The 18149-nt window shown below is 42.5% G+C and overlaps 1 protein-coding gene across 3 annotated transcripts in view; it reads left to right on the top strand.

Moving 5' to 3' along the window:
* Positions 1–18149, top strand: part of MCF2 (MCF.2 cell line derived transforming sequence) — an 830978-nt gene that overhangs the window by 721140 nt on the left and 91689 nt on the right. For all 3 annotated transcript variants that reach the window (XM_085607961.1, XM_085607960.1, XM_085607962.1), the window contains 2 exons: positions 3201–3307; positions 4871–4983. In XM_085607961.1, the coding sequence (XP_085464087.1) occupies positions 3201–3307; positions 4871–4983 (220 nt within the window). The remainder of the gene's footprint in view (positions 1–3200; positions 3308–4870; positions 4984–18149) is intronic.

An 18149-nucleotide genomic window follows, 5' to 3' on the forward strand; every position in this document is an offset into this window, starting at 1 on the left:
GGCGTCCTTCAGGGTGGGCACAGGTGCAGCAGGAGATTGTTGCCAGTGCAGTGGTGCCAACCAACCTGCTTGTGGTGTGTACAGGGCCTGGTCATTTTTTGCCAGAAATATGGCACACAAACACTTTTATACCAAGTGTGAGACTGAGCAGCTTTTGTCTCCGATATATCTATCCTCTGGCCGCGCCTGCCTGTCGGTTTGTGTGGGGGTCAGGGATCATAGCCGGGAGCTGGGTGGCTCGCTACTTCAGCCTTTAAATGTATTTTAAGCCATCCAAAGGGGTGAACCAGTCTCAGACAGAGCGCTAGTTGTTTCAGACAACCACGTTTTTTAACATGGTCGACATTTTACACTCGCAAAAAAGCAGTACATCACTGTGTATATTGCCTTTTCAATTTAGGAAGATAGCCATGTAATCAGCCTACAGTGTGGGCAAGACCAGAGCGCGGTGATGCCACATCTAAATACAGTTGTTCCATGCATTTATATTTTGACCCAAACCATTGGCATTATTGGGGTGCCCAGCTTTTTGCAGTGTTGCCGAGCAGCTAACTTGCCCATCATTTTAATGTGGCTCAGCAATCTACAATTAGCCCTTTTCAAAGTGTTGTCTTCTGCTGTATTAGTGTCTCCTGCAAGAACCACCCAAGGTGCACTAGTCTAATCTCAACAAATCTTTGAACAAAATGTAACACAGCTGAACTAAAGTGGGTAAGTTGTGTTACACCATCACCAATGTGTGCCTAGTTTCCATCTTAGCTGCAAACTTCTCTGCGTAATGATGAGGGTGAATGAGGCTGAATCTGTGCAGGCTCAGGAACATTGCAGAAATACCTTCTAGTTATCATGAGTCAGCCACGCTTCTTCCAGTGCATTTGCCAGTCCCCTCTACCCCTAATGGAAGACACCCAGAGGCCCGCAAATCCAGGCTCCTTGTCTGCTCCGAAGTGACTGTAATCGGCGGCTCCTCCGCTAAGGCGGAGGAACTTTGCCCCTCTGCTTATAGAGCAGTGTAAAAAAGGAAAAACAAAAAGATAATAACACAACGTTAAAATCATTTTATTTTCAGAAGGGGCTATGGGGCCAGGTTAGGGTGGGGCGGGGCAGGGTTCACAGGGTGGAGCAAATATATATGCACCATAAGTGCACATGACAGTTTGTCTGGCCATCTTGGGCCAGCCAGTCATGCACGCTTAGCATTTCTCCACCTGGCTGTGTCGCACAGCCAGGTGGAATACAGCCCCCAAGGCTCCCAGGAACTGTATGAGTGGCCAACCAGGCCATTCAGACTAATCACAACGCTGTTGTCATGCTTTTGACATTGGCATTGTGATTGGCTTAAGGGAGCCTGTGTGCTGTCGGGAGACAGGAAGAGTGTAGGACGGCGGAGAAGCTTTGGCCATAATCAGGTAAGTGATCTTTTTTATTGTTTTTATTCTTCCCCCGCCACCCCTTTTCCACAGCAGTCGCCACTGCTGTAAACATGCTTTTACACTCTGTCAAGGTACATCTGCTTCTCAACTCCCCTACTTTTAGTGCTAGTCCTATTTCCCCATGCAGGATGCAGGACAGGGAATCGCAGTCCAAGGGGTCATCAGGAGGCTACCGCACCAGCTCCTCAAAAGGAGGAGATTTAGTCTTCCTGGTTTCATGTAGTTACTACTAATCCGTAGGCTCTGCATGTTTGTTTCAACAACATAAACTAGGGCTTGGTGCCTAGACTGATTCCGGACATCCCGCAGGATATGTTGGCCGGTATACCAGCTAGCTCACAGTACCACCATAAGCCCCCCTAACCTTACCAGGGAGCGATTGGTTTCTGGTAACCATTGAACATGAGTACCCTGACCCCTCGGGATAGTGAGAACAGTACAGAACCTTTCACTTAGTCACTCTGGCTTACTTATTCTCAGAGAGGTATACAAAGAATACATTGTGGGACGTTTTCAATATGTTTATTGAACCAACGTTATTTTTGTATAAAACAAGTGTGCTGCAATGATTAATAGACAGAGCAGATAAAAGTGATTACAAGCACCAAAAGCGTAATTAGTAGATATAGTTCTACCATGGTGCTTAAACAGTGTATATATGCAGGCATATAAAACAAGGTGGTAATCAAGCATACTCCTACTATGCAAACCCTACTCTGGGTGTACTTAAAGTGTGTGTAGGTGTAGAGACAATATTTTTCCTTAGGAACGAGCCAACCCCATTACCTGGTAGGCGAGAATGTAGGAGCCCGTCTTGGTCACAAACTGGACACCCCTCAAAGAGATGTCAGACCGCTGCATTGTGAAATCTCAGCATGCAAGGACCCTCGATGTCAGCTGAAGTGCTTCCTCTGCTAATCTATTGGGATAGTCATTATTTATATTAGAAAGCAGCCTTGTGATGTATGCCTAGATTAACGATTTTATGGATATGTAGATAGCCCTGTCGCCTTGTGGATGAAGCTAGGATGACATTTGTACATAGAAAAGAGACCCAGTACATGATGTTCGAGGCATCGTGATAAAGTGCGAAGCTAGATCTGTTAACAAAGTAGTTTCAGAGAAACTAATCCAGCATTGTCGTGCATGCAAATGTGTGCAAACGTTCACAGCTGAAATGTTATTGTAAGAACAATGTAAGAAATATGCTGCTTCGCTACATGGACCTAACCAAGGAATATTACACTGGTGGTCACGGGCTCTAGGTAAAATGTCAGATAGATTTCAGGATCCATTGAAATTTGAGTTTCTCCTTCAAGTTACCTTGCTCAATTTATTTTTAATTTTTTAGAGACTGACTATCGTAGGATAGTGCTTTTTATTATTTATACCTCTAAATAAAATGATTTCATTTCATTTCCTAAATGGTTTAATTCTACTGTCAGTTCAAACTATCCATCTCATCACTTCTGAAGCATCACCATTTGTTCCAAAAACAAGCATTGATTACCTTGGGCATTCCTTGTTCCTTCTTTGTGTGCTATAAGCATTGTTTGATTTTAATGACTTTTCGGGTATACACCTCCCATGCCTTTCTTTCCTCTTCTGGGGTGGTGACAGTGGTGATAAGCAAACGATGATAAAACGCTGTGTTCCTGGGCTACTTAAACTCAAATCGCAGTTTTTTCACGCTTTCAAAAAAATACAACTTTGACAATTGTACATTTTAGTGTTTTATATTAAAACTATTTAACCTCTTTATTTCAGAACACAGCAAAGATCCTCTATAAGCTCAGAGGAGAACGAGTCTGAATACAGCAGTTCTTCATTGTTGGATAGTTTACTTTTTCAACCACAGAGTAAACAAAATAGAAGTATGTGAAATTAAACTTTTCTATAAACTCTCTTCTCTGTCTGTAGATAGCGTGTGAAAAACTAATAATATCACCAGTGCTCCAAATGTTTATTTTAGAGTGACATCAAACACAAATTGTGCACTAAGGGCTACAACTTGCAGTACCAGTGTGTTCAGTCTATGTTGAATTTTGTATACCAAGAGGTAAATGGACACATGGACAAGCACAAAGATTTCTCTGAAGGACACTGAATGTCCACAACCTTGAAGTAGCTCTCTTCAAGTGGAGGCCTTCCAAATGTCCATGGAAGGGCCATCCGTGCAGCCAGAAGCAGGCTAATGCCTTTTGCACATACACACTGCACCCTGCCCTTTGAGAAGTCCCCTGAATATTTCCGCAAGAGTGGATACCCTCTAGAAATACGTCCACCTTTGTGGGGGGCCTTTATGCGCCCCTCAAAGTAAGGGTAGCCTACAGCATACCCTCATAGAGCAGCAAGAAAACCAGCTACATGAGCATAGAACTCAGCATTATCCCATAGGCAGTGCTCAATGTCAAAGTGTGGCACTTGGAAGATGACTGCGCTTTGTTGTCTTTAGTGCCATACTTGGTCACAGATTGTGTACAGCACACCCGATCGTGAAAATGTGGAAATAGCAAATGAGGGCTGTTCACATCATTACATAGACAACTGATTTTGGAATAAGCTGCATAATTTTTTTAGAAAGTCAAAATCCTCCCAACCTCACCTTTTTGTTAAGACCTATACTGGCGTGGTCAAAAGTGTCACAGTCCATGATTGTGATACCAAGATATAAAATAGAGTTTGCTACACTATCGAAGAACATTTCTGATAAGTTCTCATTTATTATTTTCTTCTTTGGGAACTACCTTCAATTTGCCATTTTTACGTCTCATCAGTGTGCGGTACATCTGAGATATTTGTGCAGTTTGGATATCACTTGATCCATTTCTGTAGGCCAACATACTTATTTGCTTTCAAAAACAGTATTAGTCTCCTATAAATAATCAAACAATTTTTCAACCATGTCTTATCCCAGTTACTGAGTTTAAGATTTTTTAAAGTTCTGAAAATTTAAAAAACAACCATTCGAAATGTGTACTATACTAACTGGAACAAATTCTTACATTGTGTGCTCAAGCTCATAATGCACTTTGTAAATGTGCTTCACTTTGTTGGTCTTACAAAAAGTGCTAACCCTGCTCCAATTCAGTGAGCATTAATTTGTGTTCATGCCTGTTTCAGTCTCATACCCTCCCTCTCTGTAAGAGACACTGCATGATGAAGGCTTTTGATGTCGATGTGGCTCTCCTGATGAAATGCATAGTGGTGTGCTTTAGGTCATGTAAACATCAGTCTTGAAATTAATATATTTTGTAATACCTGCCGGGATTTTGCTTGCCTTAGTGTTGCCTAGTTCAGCTAATTGTGTCCTTTTCTTTGTCGGATTTATTGTATCAGGTTTTATTGTGTGATGATGAGTTCTTTCCCATTGCCTATCATGGTTGGGGTGGGCCGGTATCAGGAATTATGTCATAATTTCAACACTTTGGTTAAAGGTTGGCCAGGAATGTCCCAGTCTGTGGAAATCTGTGAGGGACTTGATGACTGGACCTGCAATGCATACCTGTGCAACAATTCTGACACAGAAGAGGAAGACGGACCTCAGTTGGTACGTACCAGTATCTTTATCATGTCCACTTTTCAATCCACGTCCCAGATCTATTTCTCCTTCTAACTGAATTCACACCATGTCCTAAATCTACACCTTCACATCTCAGAGTCTGTAAACTTTGTACAAGCAGACAATTTTCAGTCCTTACGCTTTTGCTTTGTCCCCATCTCCAGAGCAGAAATGCCTTACCCTCTCTTTCAAAACATGATAGAAGGATCTGTAATGTTGTGGAGGCCGTAGGGGTGTTTCCTTACGCACCCCTCACATCATGAGCAATTATGGTACTGCCCTCAGGTCACATGACCTCTATGGATAAATAAACAGAGTGGAGCCGTGTAAGGGCAGTACCACACCCAAAGGTACCAAAGCTGCATGTGTTCTTTCCTTCGTGCAAACTAACTGCTCACTAGGCCAGTGCTGAACATAACTATTGGCGACGATGATGGCTCTTCTCTCAACACCACCTCTCCCCCCTCATTTGATCCTCCACCTTGCACTTTGACTTGAGCACCCACTTTGGTGCTCATCAGCCTGATTTTTGCTTGGTGTGTCTGCTGTGACCCTGCCTCGTCACGGCGACAGTACTGCCTTGTGTGGCAGCATCTCCTCTGTGTGCCTCCCAGAGGGATCCCACAGCAGTGGTGTTGGTGGAGCAGTGGGTACTGCAATCCACACAGTGCCACACAACGCTTGTGTGCGGTGATTGGAGGAGTGGTAGGCATTCACAGTCTGCGTGATTCCGCACTATGCAAGGGTGCTTTTCCCTTGTGGCATCCAGGCCCAACCACCATTTTGTGGCCCAGGAGCATGAGGAGGCTTACATGAGGGTCTCCAGGCCGCAGCCAGCCTGCCGAAAGTGTACTATCATGGGAGGTGCAGGTGTTTAGCACCCACTATCCAGTTCTGTCAGCACACTTGGGACAAGTTGGAGGAACGTGACACTGGGTGTTCATGCTTTTAGCTAGTTATAAGTTGTCTGCCAGCACTGGGGCCTACGGCACTGGCATGTACCCCATAAAGAGGAAGTTGGGGCATCTCATCATGTTTTATGAGGCACACCTGACTGCAGGATTACTGCAGCTGCAGACTGTGATGAAGCAGTAGTGACTGCTGAGACACCATATTGTTATATTCCCGAGTTAGGCCCATGTAGCAAGGCAGCTTATTCCTTGTAGGTTAGGCGGGCTTACAGCTGCACTATGAGCTTGCTGGTCTATAGGCCAACATATCCTGCAGGGGTGTCCGGAATCAGTCTTGACACCAAGCCCTTAGTTTATGTTGTCCAAGCAATATGCAGATCCTACAGATTAGTAGGAACTACACGACAATGTCATCTGTCCCAACTAATAAATCATTCATCATCTCAGGTGTCCCATCCTTGACTTCAGCTACTGTGTGGAAAATTTCAGGGTGATCCGTCCAGCAGGTCCCAAAACGCCTTTTCCCCCATGCAATGTCAATGGTGATTTTACAGTTTTTAGACCCGACTATAGCCCGAACCGCTGAACTGAATTACATCAAATTTTGCAGAAAGGTAGATCTTGGTCTAGAAAGAGATTGTTTTGTAATTTGATGTAAATCTGTTCAGTAGTTTAGGAGTTATTAAAGAAAGAAATTTATAGATATCTAGGGACGCAGATCCTTTGTGGATCCACCTCCCTGGGGACCTGCAGATCCAGGGGGAAAAGCAAGGTCCTGATTGGCTGGCCGTAACCCACCAGGAAAGTTGCAGCCGCCATTTTGTTTGTCGCTTGAGCCAGGGGAGGGAAAAATAAAGTGTAAAAACACATATGGGGTCAGGATACTGGTATCCCGGAGGCCCCGTGGGGCATATGGAGGGGTCACTGAGGGACCCCCTCATGGACAAGAAAGTGCCCCAAAATTTGGGGGGGGGGTCTATGTGAGGATCGTCTAATCCCCTGTGGTGCTCAGCGCGACCCCCCAGTTTAAGGTTGTGAAGGATCTGAAACAATCCAAAGTTAAACCAAACAAATAGCTACAGGACGACAAGCAGAAAGATTTGATAACCACACTCCCTTAAATTAAGTTACTAATGCTACCATTTTTAAATCTTAAGCAGTGCAATCATGGTGCTGTTGTTATTCTCAGTGACCAATGATAATCTAGGGGCTTTTTCTATCCTGAGTTCAAAATCGAAAACAGCAGGTTCACACTTGACATAACACCCCAAAGTGAAAAATATTGACCAAATACCTTATTACCTATAAGAATTATCTTAAAATTATGTGTCACAAGGCTATTAAACTAGCATTATTGCCAAATGTAGCAAGACGCGATTGACTCAACCTGGGACTTGTATAAAGGATCATCTGTTTCTATTAATGTCAGACTAAGATTGAAAACACAAAGTGGATCTTAAACGTGATGCCCCTCTCAATGCAACATTACTTGCTAACAATATAATTTCAAATGAGGCCCATTTGACTGATTCCATAGATTGTCACCGCAGTCTTGATGCTTAAGACCCCAAAGAAGTACCAGCATGCCTGTCTGAACAAAGTACTCCAAAAGGTGGTTGTGAGTCAGTTGCATCATCTTGGTATTTGCCATCTCCTTGAATCGAACTATCAAAGAATTTAGGTTTTTGCCCCATGAGATATGTGAGTGCATTGTTTGATGTGATTGTTTACATCTTATGATGGAGGTCTGGTACACATGGCTTAATTTAGTAGCAGGAATTGACACCGAGGATCACAGGCCTTTTGTGAACTGTCTTCAAAGTATTGTAGAAGTTAGAAATCAAACCATTGAGCTGGCTTTAGTTAAGCAACATCTTTGGGACTTGATCTTTATGGCATCACAGAGGTTTGCCTTTTACCCCTTTTTTTTAAAACATTTATATCAACCCTTGCTAGCTTTATATCTAGCCATTATCTGTACTCGACCTGCAACCTTATTTTAACATTTTGGTTTGTCTCGATGTGCCGACCTATTATAAACAAAACTGGTTTCATCTCGATGTTGGGGGTAGCTGTACTAGATAACTGCCTTTGTTATGACCCACAGCCCCTGAGCAGGTTGTTATTCTAAAGTCCAAGGTCAAAATCAATGTTGTTTACTAAGCTAGGACTTTAACCATTGATCTGCATGTCAATTTTCTCAAAATCACCATATGCTAGCTGGCATACCGGAAGTAGGTCTTTGAGTTGATTCTTTCACAACCCATAGGTTGAAGTCAATATTGATCAAGGCTACATACAACTGCTGATCAGATTATTGAAGCAATCTCAACCTCGGAATGGCTAATAAAACGTTTGCTCAGCGGTAACATTGCATAATGGCTGTGCTTACTTGAGAGTAAACTTAGAAAACGAGATCCGGTTACTACAACAGTGTGGTTGTCTATCGAAGTTAGAATTTGACATCTGTGTTTGTGTCTTTTGCATAAATGTAAGTAAAGCTTTGCGTCAAAGTACCCACAACACAGGATCTCATATCATCATCTCTTTCGAACCTTCGACTCTTCTGCATAATACTAGGCAGAAGACTGGCTTCCACAAATTTAAATCCAAACTTAAAACTTTTTCTAGTTTAATTAATTTGTCTTAACACATTAATTATTCGTAGACCCAGTGACTACAGACACGCTTTTCTTGAAAAAGTGGTAGATACATTTCTTTATCTCAGCTCCGATCCAAGCTTCCTCTGCTCTGAACATGTTCAGACATTTATACAATTATTGTATTTAAACCATGAGACAGAGATCTAAAACTAGACCCTTCTCATCTCCTCTTTGCCGTGCAGTATAATATAATCCTATCCTGAACAATTAGCCCCACATATTATGGTATTGTTACTTTGCTATTTTCTACACTTCAAGGAGAGACATATTGCTACCAAAGTCTAATCAACAGCCTCTGCCTCTAAAAATGAATTAGGCCATAGAGAGATTGCAAGAAAACACAACAATCAGGAACCCACAAAGGGCTGACAAGAATAAAAAAAAAGATGGAAAAACTGTAAGAAGTACGAGGAGGTGTTAGGTAACAAGTGTTGTCCTGCTTCATATTCTGCATTAGATTGAGTTATTGAAATATCCTACAATTGAAGAGCAGTTATACTCTGCTTTACTTCGAGGGTAACATATCTTTTCACCAATTCTTATTGCAGTGGTTCAGACGAAGTTCTGGCTTCAAAAATAGTATTCAATGGAAATGCAAGAAACATATTTAGGGATGCATTGACTGATTAACTCTCTTTCTGGGTTTTTCCTAAATTTATGTAGATCATGTGGGCAACATCTGCATACACTTACATACCTCTTAGGTTTACATACAAAATGAAAAAACACTAACACAGTGACGTTTTCTAAACACCATTAGCCATTACTTATATAATTATTTACTTTGTTAATGTGTTTCAAATATATACTTCCTCAGAGTATATATATATATATATTTTGTCAAGCCTTTATCAACTGAAGGGCGCGCCGTGATTCAATTTATATACATGCACGAGCTTTAATTGAAACCATGTGGTTGTTTTTGAGGCTCCAGTTCCCTGTTTAAATATTTAAAGGTATGACGACGTGTCAGAAATGTTCAGGACAGCGAACCAGGCAAATATCAAAGTGCTTTGTGCAAGAAATGTTCACTAATATTCATATAAAGCACCCCTTTAAAATATTGGTAGCTCGATTTAATGTCTTTGAAAAGCAAACAATCAGGCTCCCCATTTGCACTACTTAGCTGTATGCTTCGTATTTGTGCCCAGCTCCGAAGCAATCCACAGTCTTTCAAAACAGGGTCTGTCCCCGATGTCAAGGGCTTTCCCGAGAGACATTAACCCTCTCTTTACTCCTTTGATGTTTCATATATATATGCACCGGTCAGCTCCGGTCATGAACGTTTCGGGGTGATTCCAATCCAAAAAGCTTTATTTGACAAATGTGTCAGTAAAGCACAATACATAAAATAAGCATTTCATAAATCACCGTATGTATACACAGTTAAAACCTTATTTGAAGTGATTAAAATCTGTCCACTGAGAAACAGGTTTTTAATGTTTACCGAACTGCAGATTCCAGAAGGCTTAGCGAGCCCACATGGGCAAGAAACCACGCCCACTGGGCGAGAACTTTAATATTTAAATCACGCAGTCGTTCGACATTGGTTGAAGTTGTCCTGTTCGAGAATGGCCTGTGATCAAGGACTTCTAGTTCGAAACTCGTAAAGCCCTCACCTGTGAATAGATGCTTGAAGCTTACTTGGCTGCTGTCCTCGTTTTTGGAAGAGGTACTCTCCGAGAGGTCGTGCTCACAGGGGCAACCTTTCGTTGTGGATATATATATATGTATATATATTGTCGAAAACTCCACAGTACTTTATCCAGTCAAGGAATACTCGCACTCCAAGGCTCGTTGTTATAACAAAAACGTTTAATGGCAACGCGTTTCGAGCAGACGCTCTTCTTCACTGGCCACAATTGTAAATCACTCGTCCACCATTTCTAGTGTGTATAAACATAAAGAAAGGACTCACTGTTGCTCGTAACCCGAGCATAGCAATAAACAACAGACTTTCTTATAGCTCAGAGTGAGAAAAAAGAATAATCCTCTATACTTTTAAGCGCTAGTGCAGTATTTACAAATTTATAATCAAGAGAGTGTCCAATTGTGAATGTAATTTAAGGAAAAATCCATGATAATATAAATGCATAAGAAACATAAAACAACAACATACAAACCATACAAAACAACAAAAGTTGCCAAGTGGCAGTGAAATTTCAGAGGATAATACCTATAGTTAATAAGCCAGTTAATTATTTCCACATAGACACTCTCAAAAGCCAGGTCAAGTGACCTGTTGCAGTCCTATACAGAAAAAATCAGAGTGAGATAACAGATCCCAAAAAAATGTTTGACACAGAGTTATGAACACAGCAGGAGGAGGCAGGGGGCACCCAATTGGCTGACATTGTCCTAGAGGCACAAATCCATAATACAAAATCATTCTCTGTTAACTTCACAGAATTGATATTCTAACTACATTCTCAGGTTCTTATTTGAATTATCCTACAACAGATCTATGCGGAGCAGATATTTTCACCCAGTTGCTGCTCATCAGATATGGACAAAAAGTTCCTCATATTCATTCAGGCCAAAAGGGTTCTTAGACTCCAGAAGAATGATATATTGTGACTCCAGAACTCTTAGTTGTTTCTCGCGATCTCCCCCTCTGGGGTTGGCCGGCACCCTGTCAATTCCAAAGAATGAAAAACAATTAACATCCTTGTTATGATGTTTTAACCAGTGCCTGGCAGTTGAATAATTCACATCCACATTTTTGATCGCTCTGAGATGTTCAAGAATCCGCTTCTTTACAGGAAAAATTGTACTCCCAACATACAATTTAGCACATGGGCATTTGATAATATACACACAAAAATCAGAATTACAATTCATGAATTTCTTGATAGTACCAGTCTTCCCTGTGGGTAGGGGATAAGTCTTAACATTTTTGCTGGTGCTACAGGCTTTACATTTCCCACATTTAAAAAAGCCTTTCTGCTGTTGTATCCATGTCAGCTTTTTACTTGCTCCCAAGTAACTTCTCACAAGCATATCCTGTAAGGAACGCGCTTTGCGGTAAGTGATTTGTGGATGTACATTAACATTTGCACCCACAACAGGGTCATTTCTAATCAAATGCCAGTGTTTATTGAGCGTGTCACTGACAGCTTTTGCTGCCACATTAAATGTGGTAATCATCCTGATATTGTTGCCCACTTTGTCAACAACAGGTCTCTTTATCAGTAAAGTAGCTCTCCTCTGTTTGGATACTTTGTCCTTCGCACTTAAGAGGACATCTTCTGGGTAACCCCTCTCTCGGAACCTTTGTAACATGGCCTCCTGTTCTTTCTCGAAACTACTTTCGGAGCTACAATTACGTCTAGCCCGTAGTAGTTCCCCGTAGGGGATGCTCCATTTAAGTTTTGAGGGATGGTGGCTCCTATCATGAAGGATGCTGTTCCCAGCTGTGGACTTTCTATATAGGCTAGTGGTCAAAACCCCCTCCTCAATCCTAACTCGTACATCAAGAAAGTCCATCTCATCCTGAGCAACTTTGTGTGTAAAACGAATATTAACATTATTGTTATTGAAGGTCTCAAATAGCCTGTCAAGGTCTAATCTGGATCCACCCCAAATTAAAAATATGTCATCAATAAACCTAGTATAAAAGACAATGTCTTTTGTCAAAGATTCATTTGCATCCGTCCACACAAGTTGCTCCTCCCACCAGCCCATCATCATGCAAGCATAGCTCGGCGCAAAGCAACTTCCCATCGCCGTGCCAACCTCTTGCTTGAACCATTGATCCTCAAAAAGGAAAAAGTTATTATTCAGACAGAATGTCAACATATCCAAAAGCATGTTCGTTTGATCATATAGGAAAATGGACCTGTCCCTGAAAAAATGTTTGCACGCCTGTACTCCATCAGAGTGTCTTATACAGGTATATAAAGACACCACATCAACCGTTACAAACCAAAAATTCTCCTGCCACAGTATACCTTCAATTTTGTTAATGAAATCTGTACTATCCCTACAATATGACGGAAGAGTCAACACGTAGCGAGAAAGGAAAGCATCAAGGAAGATAGAAGTATTCTCGGGAAGACTGCCTTTGGCAGAGACTATTGGTCTGCCTGGGGGAGTAGTCTGGCTTTTGTGAACCTTCGGTAGCATGTAAAAACAGGATGCTACCGGATGTTTAACATAGAGAAATCTATATTTACTTTCCTCAAGTAGGCCTTTCCTCCTCCATTCCCCAAGTTTGTTATAATAAACATTCGCTGCCAATGTGTAGTCCTCCCTGCTTGACTTGATGTAATTGCCTGAGAGAATCAATTGTGTATTAGCTTCTTGTTTATACAAATTGATGTCCCAAAGGACAACATTGCCCCCTTTGTCCGAAGGTTTGATTACAAACCCCGGATCATTGTTCAAAGAACATAATGCCTGTCGTTGTTCAGGTGTTAAATTATTAGCGTGTCTGTTTTTGGTGGTGTTCCAGATACGCATCAAATCCCTAACGACTACCTCATGGAAGGTGTCAAGGGAGTCGTGCGGGGTATTGGGATTAAAGGTCGACTTGGGTTTAAATTTGGTAGAAACTTTCCCTGATAACTCCAAACCCATCTCTTCCAATAGGATTCGTTCATCCCGGTCACCTATTCCCTCTCCGCACAATTCCATTGCAGATGCAAGACCCTCTATGTCCGCTAAGCAAAGATTCTTAGAAATCTGGGCACTAGCATCACTTCCAAAAGTATCACATTTCAAAACATGTTTTCTCTTTTGCATAAACATCTTCAACAATTTCAACTTGCGAACAAAAAGAAATACATCAATTCGAGTTCTAGTGTAATCAAAGTTCGCCATTGGACAAAAAGTCAAACCAAGTTCAAGTAAAGACTCTTCTGCCTTAGTTAAGACATGGGAAGATAAGTTTAAAACTGTCAAGTTTTTCTCACCCATTACTTCTGCTTAGATTGCCGTGTTTGTCTCCCATGCGACATTGCTTCCTTGGCGTTTCCTTCCCCCTCTCCTAGTTTTCTTCCTCTTCTGCTTGTGCCTCTTCCTCTTCCTTTTCCGCGCACTGTTTCTGGGGGTCGAGATCTTAAAGTCATATTTGTTTGTAAAAAACGATACTCTTCAAAGGGCCTAAAAGTGGGTACTTCATCACCTCTAGCCTCGGCCATCTCATCCAAATCTGAGTAAATATCTGATCCAGATTCAGATGTTACCACTTCTGGTTCTTTTCTGTATCTCCCCAATTGTTTGAACTGCTTGATTGCACCGTCATATCTTCTGCCAAAAGTTAGGATCCTTCTGCTGGCATAATCATATTGGTCTCTCAGAAATTTTCGTTTCTTTTTTAGTTTAATTTCTTCCTCATACTTGTCCAGCCTGATTTCCATTTGCTCAAGTGCAATTTTATTTTCATCCTGTGCAGTGTGATTATCCAGTTCCTCTTTCAATTTTGCAACCTCTTTCAGAACCTGTTCGAGTTCGATAGCAGCATATTTAGATAATAGACCCAACATATGTTTACAAGTTTCAGACATCAGATTCGACCACTCTTCCAATAGTTTTGGATGTGGATTCTGATATGTGGGTGTTATCAAAATTCGAAGTCCTCTGGGCACCCTGCCAACCTCAATATAATTATCCAGGGAGGACACCTCCCACCACCTGTTAATTGTTGTAGATAAAAAGTAGTCCACAAAGGCCTTCTTCTGAGATTGCTTTTATTAAGTAAGACGGGGAACACAAGAGCGGACTCTCCACAGCAGAAGCCAAACGCAACTGCCAAAGGAGAGAACACAGAAGCATCAGCAACCTAGAACATGGTAAAAGGAACATTCCACAAGCTCAGAGAATGCACAACAAGCAGAACATGTACTACACATCTTCTTTCTTTCTAATGAAAAGAAAAGAAAAAAGAAAAGGACAAAAAAAAAAAACACCTTAACACACAAAATCTTGCAAATAAGCTGGAGCTCTTCTAAACCTTTGAACCCTACCCCGTGGCAAAGGCAAAGGAAGAGGAATAGCATCTGGAGCAGAGTGAACACCAGAGGCACCAGAATCCCCCCACCCGCCAACCACATGAGAAGCAGGAGACACCAAGGTAGCCTCGTGTGGCAAGGGCGCCAAAAGATAACCACTGTTACCTTCTGCTGAAGAAGATTCACACCCGCTGACCAGAGACCCACCCTTTTCATAAAGAGCCACCCGTCTAAAGTTCCAACACTCCCCATTATTCAGGATAACACAATTATCCAAGACCTTCTTCACAGTAAAAGGCCCCTTGAATTTAGACAACCCCCTTGCAATTCTACCACTCTTGACCTTAACTAAGTCACCCACCCGAAAAGAACACCCAGTGGACGAAGAAACAACCCCAGAGGGATTCTTTTGCAGAGCCACCACTCGCTTCATCCAAGCAGGAACAAGTTTGGAACCCGGAGTGCGCCCTCTCATCAGTTGAAAAGGAGACAATTGACCGTCTACCAAGGGTGTGGTGCGATAGGCCCATAACATCTCATTAACCATTTTCCTTACAATGAGACCCTCAGAGGAAGCCATTTGAATAATGCCTTTCACCACTCTATTAGCCCTTTCACACATGCCATTTCCTTGAGGGTTGTACAAGGAGGTACGATGATGAGTAACACCACAACCCTTAAGGAAAGACTGCATTTCCAAAGAAGTGAGTTGTGTACCATTATCTGTGATGAGCACAGACGGAAGACCCTCATCTCTAAACAAAACACCCAAAAACCCAATTGTCCTTTCAGTAGTAATGTTATTAGTGAACTCCACCACCAACCATTTTGAGTAAACATCAACAACCACAATAGCATACCTGTCCTTCTCATGAAGTTCACCCATTGGGCCAATAAAGTCCAAGCAAATACTGTGCCACGGTGAACCAGGGTTTTGTATGTGAGTTTGAGAGTTGCTGGGACCAACCTTAAGTCTCTTTTCGCCCTCCTTGCAAGTAGGACACTTCACCACCCAGTCCACCACCTGTGCATCCATACCCGGCCACCAGAAATTATCTCTCAGCCGGCGTTGTGTGAGAGTTTGGCCTAAATGGCCCTCGTGGGCCAAAGCCAACAATTTCCCTCTCAGACCACCAGGAGGTACAAACCTTTCCCCTTTGACAATCAAATTATCCGTAACAAGAGAAAGATCCTCCAAAACTTTTAGAAAAGGACGTACCGAAACCAAAACTGTACTCTCTCTCCTAGAACCTAGCCTGATAAGCTTAATGACCTCCTGTAGCGTAAGATCGGCAGACATTTCACGCTCCCAATCAACAGCCTGAAAAACACCTTCTCCGACAAAGACAGCATCTTCGATAGAAGCAACAGCAACATCATCCTCAGATGAGAGCGGAGCTCCCACAGTCTTCCAATCTAGCGACAACCTAGAAAGACAATCAGCCTGTGTATTCCTCCATCCCTGGATGTACTGGACAGTGTATTGAAACTCCTGAAGCTTGGAAGCAAGCCTAGCTAATCTAGCCGAGCCTTTACCCGTCCCTCCCGGAGAGAGAATCTTAACAAGAGGCTTGTGATCGGTTTTGAGCACGAACTTCATGCCCCACAGGTAGGTACGAAAGTGTTCCACTGCCCATGAAGCTGCTAGAGCCTCCCTTTCGATAACCGAGTAATTCCTCTCAGCCTCTGTTAAAGTTCGTGACGCAAAAGCAACAGTACGCTCATCCTGACCAGAGATTTGTGAAAGCATAGCTCCAAGACCGGTAGCACTGGCATCAACCGTGACCACAGAACTTTTCTTAATGTCAAACGGGGTAAGAACTTTTGCCTCGCAAATCTCTCTTTTAATAGCTTCAAAAGATTCTTGAACCTCTGTAGACCACACAAAGCTAACACCTCTCTTTAACAGTGACCTCAAACAAGAAGTTTTGTCAGAAAAGTTCTTGACAAACTTAGCATAGTACTCGATAAGCCCCATAAAGGACCGTAACTGGTCCTTGTCCTGAGGTTGAGGAGCAGAGCGAATCGCCCTACACAGATCCTCCTTCGGGCTCACCCCACTTGCACTAATGGTGTACCCTAAGTAGTCTACACGCTCTGACAAAAATTTGCATTTATCCTTCCGCAATGTCAAACCAGCCACCAAAAGCCTGTCCAACACTATCTTGAGAGTGACATTATGTTGCTCCACTGAGTGCCCATAGAACAAAATGTCGTCTTGAAAGTAGACCGTATTACCCACACCCTCAAGCAGATTGGAGACCATCCTTTGAAATACGCTGGCAGCTGAATTAAGCCCAAAAGGCAAGCGAGTAAACTGAAACGTGCCAAAAGGTGTGATGAAGGCAGTTAAATGCTTAGAGTCCTTATGCAAGTTAATCTGGTGATAAGCACTTCTAAGATCCAGCTTAGAAAATACTTTAGCACCATGTAACGTAGTGACCAACTCGGATATATTGGGAAGAGGAAAGGTGTCCGCAACCACACAATCATTCAAAGATCTTAAGTCAACACAGAAACGGAGCTTGCCATCCGATTTCTTAGTGACGACTATGGGAGAAACCCAGGGTGACGCCTCGACTGGTTCAATCACTCCAGAGGCCAACATCTCGTCGATCATGTTCTTAACTTCCTGTCTAACAACGATTGGGACTCGCCTGACCTTATGCTGCACAGGAATGGAGTGGTCCCTCAACACAATTCGATGAGCATGCCCTTTGAGTTGACCCAAGCTTTCTCTAAATACAGCGCTAGCATCGCCCAAAATCTTCTCCAACTCATTATCCTCGATTATCATCACCTGTGGTGAAGCACGAGGGTTGACAATGATCGCCAAGTCATACTGGTGAACCCAACCCAGAATTGCCGGGCCTGACCTAGAAACATAAACTTTCCCTTGTATGTTCCTATAAGAAAAGACAATGTGTGCATTGAAGTACCCCAAAATGTCAATGGTCTCGCCTTGATAACCACCCGGGGAAATGTCTTTAGGCAAAAGATGCCTAGTACCCCAATTGAGCAAGAAAAGATCATGTGGGATAATAGTGTACCTTGAACCTGTATCCACCATTAGGTGAATTTCTTTGCCATCTATGATGAAAAGTGCCTTAGGCCTGACTTTGAGTTTGTCACTCAACACCACAGACGAATCGCCATCAACAACCAAAATTTTGTGACCATCTTCATCAACTAATGCACTATCGTCCACAGAAGCCACAGAAGAACGAGGTTTGCTACGACAAACTCTCGCATAATGGCCCACCCTACCACACTTCAAACATTCTTGTTTGGCTGCAAAGCAAAATTTAGAGTCTGAGGAGTGAACGGTACTCCCGCACCTGTTGCACATGCGAGTTACAGAGGACTTCTGTGTAGTGGGATTTTTGATGAAAGGAACTTTTTTGACAAGCTTCTTATTCTTTACCGCTGCTATGTCAGCTTGTTCTCCGGAAGAGTGAGTTTGTTCTGAGCATTCCTGACAGGAAATTTCGTTAACGTCACCAGAATTCTTCTTTTCAAGTTCCTTCATGTATCCTTGAGACTCCTCAACAATTTTAGCTAGGTCTATGGCTGTCAGTAGGTTAGGATTTTTCGCCGCCCAAAGACGCTCTTGGATCTTCTTGTTATTG

Source organism: Triturus cristatus, chromosome 5_2 (assembly GCF_964204655.1).
Source record: "Triturus cristatus chromosome 5_2, aTriCri1.1, whole genome shotgun sequence".
NCBI lineage: Eukaryota > Metazoa > Chordata > Amphibia > Caudata > Salamandridae > Triturus > Triturus cristatus.